At 40.9% G+C, this 11,441-nt stretch overlaps 1 protein-coding gene across 1 annotated transcript in view; it reads left to right on the top strand.

Annotated features, from left to right (window-relative positions):
• Positions 1-403: 403 nt before the first annotated feature.
• Positions 404-11,441, top strand: part of LOC104498996 (WASH complex subunit FAM21-like) — a 36,551-nt gene continuing 25,513 nt past the window's right edge. The window contains exons 1-11 of the mRNA XM_010142445.1: positions 404-433; positions 2,061-2,126; positions 2,763-2,936; positions 3,620-3,713; positions 4,115-4,173; positions 4,978-5,025; positions 6,337-6,441; positions 6,977-7,064; positions 8,318-8,386; positions 8,764-8,876; positions 11,100-11,172. Coding sequence (XP_010140747.1) covers positions 404-433; positions 2,061-2,126; positions 2,763-2,936; positions 3,620-3,713; positions 4,115-4,173; positions 4,978-5,025; positions 6,337-6,441; positions 6,977-7,064; positions 8,318-8,386; positions 8,764-8,876; positions 11,100-11,172 — 919 coding nt within the window. The remainder of the gene's footprint in view (positions 434-2,060; positions 2,127-2,762; positions 2,937-3,619; positions 3,714-4,114; positions 4,174-4,977; positions 5,026-6,336; positions 6,442-6,976; positions 7,065-8,317; positions 8,387-8,763; positions 8,877-11,099; positions 11,173-11,441) is intronic.

Here is an 11,441-nt window from a genome sequence, read left to right as displayed (position 1 = left end):
GGGGGCCCCGGCGGTCGGCAGTCCCTCCCGTTGCCTTCACCCTAGAAAACAAAAATGAGGAGCTGTCTGTCCCGAAAGGAAATGCAGAACGAAGAGGTAACAGAGTAGGATGAGACTTGGCCCTGGGTGTGCGTGGGAGTTTGCTTTAGCCTAAACTGTTTATTTTGATGCTCAGTTGAAGTCTGCGATCGACTCTGCCTGTGTAATAAACGGTGCCGGAAGAAAAAGGAGTTGGATGCTGACTGTTGCTTTCCTCTCTTGTAAACAGCTTCTGCATTTTCTGCAAGAGTTCTCACAGCAAACCATTTCCAGGACTCACGAAATCAAAAAGCAAGTAGATGGATTGATCAGTGAAACAAAAGCCACAGACTGTCGCCTCCATAATATCTTCAATGACTTTCTTATGTTGTCCAATACCCAGTTCATAGAGAATGTGAGTATGTTCTTGTACAGCGTCAAGCTTGTGCTGCAAACACTGGTGTTGTCCCTTACTGCAGTGTGGAGAGGTGGTTTGACTTTTTGGCAAGTCTGATGTTAATTTAGAGATGAAGTGGCTTTTAATTGTTTTCTGTTAAAGAGTGTTCTAATTCCTCTGTGAGCGAGGCACTGACCAGTATTGGCAGATTCTCTTTGGCCTCTTCTGAGGTACCTTTCTTTCTTGCTTATATGTGATGTGGAGATGAGAGTTTCATTTTTAGGGCTGTGAATGAGAGATCTCTAGGATGTCTTGGTATATCTTTACAGGTAGCATGATTGTAGCACTTGGCTACACTTGAATGTAGCACCTGGGCTGCACTTGGCTGCCTAAATAAGAGGAATGTTATGCAATCCTGTAAAGTTGCCCAGCAGTGTTATTTTACACTAAAAGCAGTTGTTATTAAAGGTGTTGGGCTGCAGGCAGTTGTCTGTTACATTTGGTCACGATGAACATGTTTGTTGGTTAATGTTCCCACTTTATGGATATTGCTGTTTTAGAAAGGAAGCTGGCCTTGAAAGGCTGTTACAGCATTGTATCACCAGAAGCATGTGTAGAGCTTTTCTAGTTTTTCAGCTTTGGGGAGGGTATTTTAGCACTGTGAGTTTTATCTGGTATTTTATTTGATCAGCATTGTTCTTAGGCCAAGCTGTTATTGGAAAGATGCTGGCAGAGGACAAGATGATGGAAATTTGGAGTTCCATTGTGGGTTTTTTGCGGTGGTGGTAGTGGTTTTTTTTTTTTTTTCAGAGCTGCAGTGTCTCTTCTGGCCTACCTTTCCTGTTTGGCATGATTCTGCTGAGAACAGTGTGTACCAGATGTCTTAAGTCTTGGGTGCTTGAAGTTGTTTGTTCCCAAATTTAAACACACAGAAATAGGTCCTCGTTTCTAGTTCTCAATTTAGCTAATGTGAGAGATCTGTCTCTTCCCTGGGGATAACTGCACCTGTGTTTGAGAGAGTTGGATTTAGGTTTGCAGGTTCAAGGGAGACTTTTTATTCCACTCTGTCTCCTTCTAGCTGATCCTACAAAAGAGTGCTAAAAGAGCTGGATGGGTGGGATCATCAGAACAAACTGTAGGCTAGGGGAGGATGTGAACCTTCTCTAAGTACAGAAGAAAGGTAACACTAAAGAAGCAAAGCTACTAAATGACAGAAGGCAAAAGGAAAACAGACAACCCGTAAGTAAACTTAGGTTTGACTTCGAAGGTTTCTAGAACAGCTTTATGTTAGGAGGGTTAAAACAGTGGGTTTTTTAAATGCATTTAGATCAATCTGCAAACACGGTTAAACTGTCAACTTGTCTTCTACTACTGCAGCGACGTTTGCAGTCTTGAATTACCTTGAGAGCCTGCCTGATGGTAACTGCAGGTTAATGACTCCACTGCATAAAGAAGGCTGTGAAGATGCTTGGCATCATCCATGGCTGCTTTTTTAAAATGTGTCATGAATTAATATGTAATTAATTACCCATTAACAGTGTATTTTATTTTGGTGGTGGTGCCAAATATTTTATTTTGGTGGCGTGGATCAGCCCCTGCAGCAGTACGTTGTTCTTACTTGAATTAATTTTGCTTGACTTTTTAGAGAGTATATGATGAAGAAGTGGAAGAGCCTATTCCCAAAGCTGATGTTGGAGACAAAACGGAGCAGGTAGTTCACTTAAACTGCCTTGAGTACTGAGAGTAGTTTGCAGCTGTTGTCTGTCTTCTTATTAGCAAACTTACTTTGTGGGCATTTACAGCTTACAAACGAAACTGTTTCTTTTTACCTTGTTGGATAGTGTATGTCTTTCAAAATAAAGTTGACAGTAGCATTGGCGGCTACTACAGCGTATAATAGCCTGTAAGGGCCTCCCAAGCTCAATACTGTGTCCTGTAGACAAGGCTTATGTGTTGATTTTCAAATAGCTATCCATGTTTTTTTCAGCAATAGAACAGAGACCTTGGGCCTTCTTACTGGATGCAGAGGTAAACTGGGGAAACAGAATCTGACTGCAATTCCCAGAGATAAAAATTGAGAAAGCTTTTTATATGTTTTACAATTTAGGTATATTATGCCAGAAATGTTGCCTAGTCCTGTGCTGGTGTGGATGTTTAGAACATCTCTGTGGAAGTGATAAAGATGAATTAGGTCAAGTAAAAAAGGATTCTGCAGGTCTTTCTCATATGTAGAATGAAAAATATTTCGCTCTGCTAATTTGAAGTTTAAGTTTTGCATGCATGTTGCAGAGAGATTAAGTCTTGAGTAAAATGCAATGAGAATGTTTTTTTTTTCTTGTTACTAAAGGAAAAGACACGGGAACAGAAAGAAGCTGATCTGATCCCCAAAATCCAAGAAGCAGTGAATTATGGGTTGCAAGTTCTGGACAGTGCGTTTGAACAGCTGGACATCAAAGCAGGCAACTCTGACTCAGAAGAGGAAGAAAGTAATGAAAGGATGGAACTGATACTTGAGCCAAAGGTACAGAGATCTGTCCTTGCTGGGAGCATGTGTTTGCGTTTGGCTTTGTTGGACTTGCTCTTTGCAAGAGTCTTTGTTGGACTGCTCTGTCAGCAGTATCACTGCATTCATATAAAATTTGTATTCGTTACCTAAAAAGAAGGCTCAATGACTACATCTGAAGAAGTGCTCCTTGCTGAGCTACTCCTTGTGTAGCCTGCTTGTCTTGCAGGCGGGTTAGAATTAAGGTATGGCACCCTAACAGGAGTTAGTTTAATGGCAGTGAGCGTGGAAAAGGAAGTCTTAGCTTGGAGTGAAGTGGGACCTTTAAATTTTATGCTCTTTAGGTACCAGCCATGTCTTCATAGATGGTTTTTACCTTCACAGTAATGATAGGTGCAGGATTTTGGATGCGACTGATGCCTGCAAGTCTTTGCAAGGATACTCTTCTGTTAGATGACACCTAGAAAACAAGTTGAGACCACACAAATAAGAGTAGCCCCCTTCTTTGACAGCGTTGGAAAGGAATAAACCTCAGTCAGCCCACGCAGTTGTACTCTGACTTGAAATGTGTCTGATGGGATTTTCTTTAAACAAGTCTGTTTCTTTCTTGAGTTAAAACAAGGGGTGTGAGACGTCTGTCTTTGTCAGCAATGTAGAGCTGCTTGTAGATGTCAAAAAGACCTGATGTTGTCTCTTTCCAGGATCTTTATATTGACAGGCCTTTACCTTACTTGATTGGCTCTCAGCAGTTTATGGAACAAGATGATGTTGGCCTTGGAGATCTCTCTAGTGAAGGTATGTGCTCACGTGACCTTTTATTCCTATGTGGGTAGCTAGTTCCTTAGCTGAGACTTTGGCCTGTTTTAACTCACAGCCTGGGTTATACACAGCGTAGTGTTCTTGTATGTTTAGGTGCACTTTGTAATTAGCTGGGGAGAATGTGCATCATGCTGTAACAGTCACTTTTCCAGTAGGCAAAGCATTAACTTCTCAGTAGCTTGTGCTCTGTGTGTTAGAAATGCAAAGTGCTAAAATTCCAGCAGCGTTCGAAGCTCTTCCAAACCACTCCTTTTTCACCTGATTTTTAGTTCTTTTCACAAAGCCTTTAAAGCTGTTGTCAGTACATGTGGTGACCACATTGCTCTGCGTACAGATGTTATGTTTGGTCTTGACTTTTCTGTTTTCATTTATAATAGAAGGATCAGTAGACAGCGATCGTGGAAGTGTAATAGACAGTGAAGAGAAGGATGAAGAGGTAAGTGACAAGCGACAGAGTATCAGCTACTTTGCACAAGCATTCATGTGTCCCTGGTTGTGTGTGAGGCCATTAGCTACCCTGTTTTTCGTGAAGGGTCTCAATACTGCACAATGTCTGCTCCATATAACAGTTGTGGTAAACATGCTTTGTGTTATTATTCTTTTGTGGTAGTTTCCTCTGCAGCTTTTCAGAGGAGCAATAAAGTGGTATGGGCTCTAACTGCTGTTGCAATAGAATACTTCAAACTGAAGTGTTCTATTCCAGTCTAGTTTCACTTCGTGATTCTTGTCATGAGTTGCGTTATGGAGAACAAATCCATCATAAATTACAGTTACAAAGAATGGGATGGAGACTAACGGGCAAGTTTAAAGGTTAAGTTAAGTAGGTGTCAGTAGCGCACCTCCAGGCTTTGCCTCATAAATCTGTTGCATTGGACTATCAATTTCTGATATGTTTTTGCCTGCCTTGGCTAAGATGTCTCTGCTTAGTAACTGTGCTATGGAAGCACTCCCTTTTTCCTGAGGAGTTTGCTTTTGCTGTCTTTGCTCAATTAAAGTTAAATTCCTTTTGAGTTATTCAAATGCACTCTCAGATGGAGGTTCCTGGCTTTGCTAAATCAATGACTTTCTATTGAACTCCATTCATAAAATGGTCAGCAGTAGGGAAGCAATTCCCTGGTCGGGTCACAGTGTGGAGATCTGAATGTCTAAACCTAAGCAAGTGTAGAGTTTCTGAGCCCTTTCCTATAACCACTGGATAAAGTAAAGTGTGACGCTTGTCTTTGGGTCTCTTGTGTTCCAGGAGTCAGATGATGAATTTGGAAACCCTAGTGAAGATGATCAAAAAACGGTATGGTTATACACTGTGTTGTTTGCTACTTGTGACGGGAGGTAGGATGCAGGAAACAGGAGACAAGAGCTCTAGACAATTATCTATTAAAAACTTTGTTTAAGCCTGGTTTATATGGGAAAGTTGTCCTGGCCTGGCACTGCGCTGTGAAATTGAACCTGGGTTGGGCTTAAAGCCATGCTTGCAAGCCATCATTAGATGCAAAGCCTATGCGAGGTGGCATTGCCTGATGTGTGTTTTCCTCAGGAGTTACTTTGGAACCATGAGAGTTCAAAGAATCTACCCCAGGAAGACTAGGCTCCTGTGGAATTATTTGGTCTATAATGAAAAGTCTAAACTTGCTATGCATTGAGTAAGGAACAGTGCAGTTTGGGTATGACATGCAGTCAAAGATGTGAACGGTATTAGATGTTTGAAAAATAGGTCTGTTTGAATAATGAATGAAAAGGGGAAAAGAAGTGTTTATATTGAAAAATTCAAGCCTGACTTTAGTTGTTGGTATAAGGTGGTAGTAGGAGAAGGAATCTTACCCATGTTTAGATGTGCCACTGCAAAAGGCTTTTATGTGGGGATCCTTGATCTGAAATGATTTAGTGCCAAAAGAACAATGTTTCAAAACCTTTTTAAATCTATATATTAATAAAACAGTGTTACAAAAGGACTCATGTTACATTAAGCTGTATTGATCTTCACGGGGTAACTGTGTATATCTGGTGTATTTTAAGATGAGCAACTATCTTTGGGTTGTTTGCAATTGAATTCACTTCTGTGCCCTTGTCCATGCCAGCCCCCAACTCACAATCCACTTCATCTTTTTCATCCTCTTACTGACATGACTGAAGCCAAGATATGGGCATGTATTGTCTGTCATTCTGCTATCTAGCTTAGGAATAGCTCAAGATGGTACAATTTTTTACTAGCTGATCATGATGTTCCTGAGTTAAGGCTAAATACCAGGTCTTTAATGGAGAGGAGCTTGTGAACTAGGGGAAGCAGCACAGCCAAAGCAGTTCAGGCTTGTGTATAGTAATGATACACTCCTTCTGAGGAGAGCCTGAGTGTCCTCAGTTGCGTCTCTAGTCCAGAAATGTTCAGTGATACAGCACAGTGTACTAGAGAAAGCAGCAACTTGCTTGAAGCTAGAGGCACTCCTTCCTTACCTCTCAAAAGCTGTGAAGTACCTCAAACTGACTGAAGGTTTCCCTCTTTTCAGTAAGTTTGCTTTGAATATTTTATCTAAGCAGATGTAGATTTGTGCTTGTTTTATATGCCAACTTGAGGAGAAAACAGCAGGGTATTACTGTTTTTTAGAGGGCAGCACAGATGAGTGATGAAGATGATTATGATGCCTGTGATCTCTTTGGTTCTGAAAAAGAGGAAGATGAGGATGGAGACTTAGATGAAAACACAAGGCCTGTAAGTAATTGTTGCCTCCCTGGAAGGAGATATTTGACTTCCCTCATGAAAAACCTGTCCTTACAGGGATTATAATGGTAGCTCTCAGTTACCTGAGATGGGATCTTGTAGAGAAGACCTGTAGAAATCCTGAATGGTCTTTCAACAGAGTTGTTCAGGCTTTACCCCTTTAAATTAAGGGACTCTTGCACCCTAAGCTGGCATTAAAGCTGTCTCTAAAGGTCATTAAGAAATTCCTTGTTGTTGCATTCGTGTGTGGTAATGCTTCTTGCTTGTCCTGCTCCCAAAATGAGGTGTTAAAAATTATGTGATCATAAGGGACTAGAAATGGCTCTTTCTCTTGATGCCTGCATGATCTCTTAATTGCTGCTTTAGTAGAAAGCTGTCTTGCCTCTTTTGAGGGCTTCAATCAAAGTCTAGACAGGATATTATACAAGTGAGGTTGTAGAATACACAGTATTTATAATTGCAATTGCATCAAGTTGGTAACCAGATTGTGTATAAGGAATTTGCTATTATTTGTCCCACTCCTCAGAAAAAGAGGCAACCAACGTCATTTGCAGATGAGCTGGCAGCCCGGATCAAAGGAGAAGTATCAGTCAAACAGGATGAAGAGCGTTCATGTAAGTTAACTCTTTAATTTTGGTAAGTGCTTGTGAGATAGTGGGGAGAGAGCTGAGACAGCAGATGAAACTCGTGAGACAGCTGGACAGCAGGTTCTGTGTAACAATACATGAGATTACACAGATCTGTTATTTGAATATGTATTAAGTGAAAACCCAACAAGAGAAATTAAAGATACTATTTTGTGTTTGGATAAACTTTTGGGCTATAACTTATGGGATTGAATTGGAATTCACTGAGTGTTATAGTGGAAAACGCCTTGCCTTCAGGTGAGACAGATCACTCCCCAAGCACACGTACTATTGGAAAGGTGCTCACTCCTGTGTGATTCTCCCTCTGCATGCAAAACTGCATGTTTGACCACATGTACTTTACCCTGTTTCAAGTGAGTATGTGGAAGCCACTGGTCACTGTAGTCTTTCCATGAGCTCTGCAGTGGAAAACCTCTCAAGCAGTAATTGGTGCTTTCATGTGCTTTGAGTTGTTTAGTTTTTCCTCTTTGTGGCTTCAGTATACTGTGCTTTGAGAAACTTTCCTTACTACTGTTTTCTCTGATATTTTTAAGTAAATGCAGAATTTACTATTGTGTCACTGTCAAAGGGAGAGACCTCTTTGGGATAGTCATTGTTGCAGCAAAGCAGATATTGAAAATAGCTCACTGAAATTGAGTTGACGAGTGCTTGTGAGCCTGCTTTGGATCTGTAATTTTGAGAGCATGAACACTCAAGAACAGTGTGCGTATGTGTTCTTGCATAGTTCAATAAATTGAGATAGGTCTGTGGATATCCACATAAAACCTACCAGCTTTCTTGTTCAGTTACAGAGAAATCTTCCATTCATTGAAATAATCTTGTGATGGCAGGGCCAGAGGAGATGAAACTCTGGCTTTGCTTTTGATAGTTGAATCAAGGTGTAAAATGTCTGGAGCCATTTGAAATGGTGAAAGACTTTGTGTGGGATCTGTACCATCTGGAGTTCTGTGTTGCTCTCTGGCATCTCAGGTGATGCTAGTCTGTGTGTGGGCAACTGTGTTGAACCCATAGTGCTTGACAGAATGATAATATTACTGTTTTAGCATTTTAGTGCTAATTTTAGAACCTGTACCTCGTAGAATTGCTTCAGTGGGTTGATTCATAAGAAAACATATAGGTCAGCTTGGTTAGATTATTTTTTTAGATTCCTTTTTACCATAGATTGATCACAGTCTAAAGGTGGATTATTTTATTTTTGCTCTGAAATTTTCTTCTTAAAGCCCTGTCGTCAGAGACCAAAACAAGGAAAACCCTGAAAGAGAAGAAGGAAGTTAGAGTTCCTTCGGATGGTAGGATATCCGCCTCTCTTGTTTTTGGCTTGTGGGTAGGATCGTAAGACACTGCTGAAGAAATTGTGGCTTCTGCTCTAGAAACTGGGTGGAATCTAAGTGAGCATCCTTCAGGGTGAACGTGTAAACAAATCTAGGTTGTGATGCACACGTAAAACAAGGCTAGAAACAGGCTTAATGACAGTTCCTACTTAAATGTGGTCTTGAGGAGCAGCTGCATACGACCCACTCTGTCTACAGCAGCTTCTCTGTATGTGTCACGTTTATAAGAGAGGGGGGATAGAATCAAACTAGTTTTTATTTTGGTTGTCTCTTTAATTTCCTTTCCTGCAACTTGGGACAGTCCCACCACAGCTCTTGGTTGTCGTGCTTTCTAGATGAAGACGATGACATCTTCAAGCCTCCCAAGCTGACTGATGAAGACTTCACACCATTTGGTTCTAGGGGTGGGCTCTTCAGCGGTGGAACAGGTCTCTTTGATGATGAAGAGGTGAGTATGCTGGAGAGGATAGAAATTGAGTCCCCCTTTCAGACGAAAAGATCTCTACAGATTCCAAGCTCTGGAAGGCAGGAAGGGGAAAAAGCATTTTGTTGCTTAGTATTTAAGTGTAGTGGGACAATATAGCTTTCAAGTGGAGAAATAGAATTATGCGAGTGAGGTGCTTATGTTCCCCTTGGCACAAAGTCCTCTTCTGCAGTGGTGCTGATGAGAGATGCAAGTGTAGTTCTAGCATTACATTAGATAGGTTCTTATTCCAGGAGAGCTTACTCAGCACCTCACTTTTATCTGTGGACATAAACCAAATGCCATACAGTTTGTTTATTTGAAAACAGCAGGTTTCTATTAAAATGCCTGTGAGAATACTGAATTTTGTCATTGTCTCTTTCTCCCTGGGTGTGGGAGAAGTTTGGGAGGAAGGAGAATAATTATCCCACTTTCTTCCACATACCATATTCAGACAGTGACACTGTTGGGTTTCTCTCTCTCTGTGCTATTAGAAGTCCCCTATTGCAATTATGCTGTGTTCTTTCATCTAGTTATGGTACAAATCCTGGGTTACCTGCATTGGCAAGAAGAGTTCATCTTAAGCTTACTCTTGTGCTACGTATCTAGAGCTGATGTGATGAAGGAACGGTATAAAATGTATTTCTGACCTTAATTTTAGCATTGTTTGTGCACATGAAAGAGGATAGAAACCCACTGTCGGGTATACCTAAGATTTAAGAATCTGATAGTACAGCTCTGTAAACCAAACCTCTTATTTTATCATGCAGCCGATACTGGTAACAGTCGAAGTTGTCCAGAATAGTAACCAGCATGTTGCCTTTGTGGATTGTTGTGTTCCTCCTTGTAACTAAGAGGAAAATCAGACATTCCTTGGAGCTGAGGAGGCTATTAGACTGAAATTTGGAAGGAAGCCTTGTGTACAGCTCACCTTACCATGCCAATCTACTAGACTATAGCCAACAAACACCAAACAGGGGCACTGTGTGAAGGGAAGAGGATTGCTCTATGCAATGATTTCCACTCAAACGCAGCCTTTATTGAAAAAAATATTAACGTGCTTTCTTTTTAAGTGGCAGCCAACAGGTTTTTTTTTTTTAAAAAGTCCAATAGTGCAAGCCAGCTTTGTGTTGGTGCAAATGAAGATGAAGCTGCCATTAGAGCCTCTTGGTTACTTACTGCCAAGGCTACTAACCTCATCCTGTAGACACTTGACAGCCAAGCAGATTTGCCTGTGATGGTTACTTGCCTGCATACACCACTTCTTGGATTTCTATTACCTGAAAGTTAATCATCTAGAAAGACTAACTTGTCTTCACTTACCTCGTGCAATGGAGGAGGCCTTCATGCATGTACCACAGTAGGCAGCTACAGTAGGTCAACAGGCAAATAGTAACTGACAAATGTGCAGTTAATCACTGACATACCCCCCCGCAGCCCTGTGCTCCCATACTCTTTCTGAAGTACTGCTGCCTTCTTTCCATGAATCTTTATGCAAAGACCATGCATTTTGAGTCTCCAGACAGGCAACCTCTAATAAACCAAGTTCCCATAAGAGGGAGACTTTAAATAATTATGTAGTCAGTACTTAAAAGATCTGGAGGTTTTGAATTCAGATTTTCAGGGAGGACAGGCACAAGGCAACTGCAGCCTCAACACAAGGAGGGAGTGTCTATGGGAGTGTCCTGCAAGGCTTTTGAGCTCAAATGTATATCTCTGCACCAGACTGGAGTGTCTTTGTCTCCTTAGCAAGAATATGAATCATTCATCTTAACCGTGTGAAGTTCAGCGGAATTTTTAATGCTTGTCCTGACCTGAATTCTTCCTTCAAACCTTACTGTATAAACTTTGATAGGAAAGCTTAGAAAGATGTAATCAGGACTTAAACAGCTGTAGATTAATTAATGTAAGCTCTTGAAGATGTGCAAATAAAAGGTCATTCCTTCCCTGCAGTAAACAGACTGATAATCAGTGTAAATTAAATTTTAGAAGACAGAAAGCTGCTCTTCTGAATGTATGGGCTCAATGCTTGAGAACCTAGGTTTATTAAGGCTATATGTGCAGACATCATTTTGAGAAGGGGATGGTGGTTACTTCCTCTGTCTTGACTTAGAAGTAGATATTCTGCATGGAAAAATCAGCAGTTCTCTTTTCTTACAAAAAACCAAATTTACCACTTCCCCCCTTTGCATTTTAATCTACAATCAGAGTGATCTTTTTGCTGATGCACCAAAAGGAGAAGAATCAAAAGAGAGAGAGGAGCAAGTCGCAGTTGGTGAAGGTAAGAACCAATTGTTGCCTCCTGTAGTTTTGTCTATGCTGTGATTTATCATCACTAGCAGCTAGACTATTCTGTTTCCAAACTGGAAAGTCTGGAGTAGCAATTGTTGGCAAGTCTGTTCTCTTCCCTAGTCTTAATAGATAACATCTGTGTTTTACTTGAATTTTAAATATGTTTGTTCACTATGATCTCTTGCACACACCTACTCTCCTGGAGCTGGAAGGATGTCCTTACTGATCTTGGCAGAGCTCTCTACATGTGCTGGATTA

This window comes from Buceros rhinoceros, unplaced genomic scaffold (genome assembly GCF_000710305.1).
Source record: "Buceros rhinoceros silvestris isolate BGI_N320 unplaced genomic scaffold, ASM71030v1 scaffold20038, whole genome shotgun sequence".
Taxonomy (NCBI): domain Eukaryota; kingdom Metazoa; phylum Chordata; class Aves; order Bucerotiformes; family Bucerotidae; genus Buceros; species Buceros rhinoceros.
This window is presented reverse-complemented; position numbering and strand designations above follow the sequence as displayed.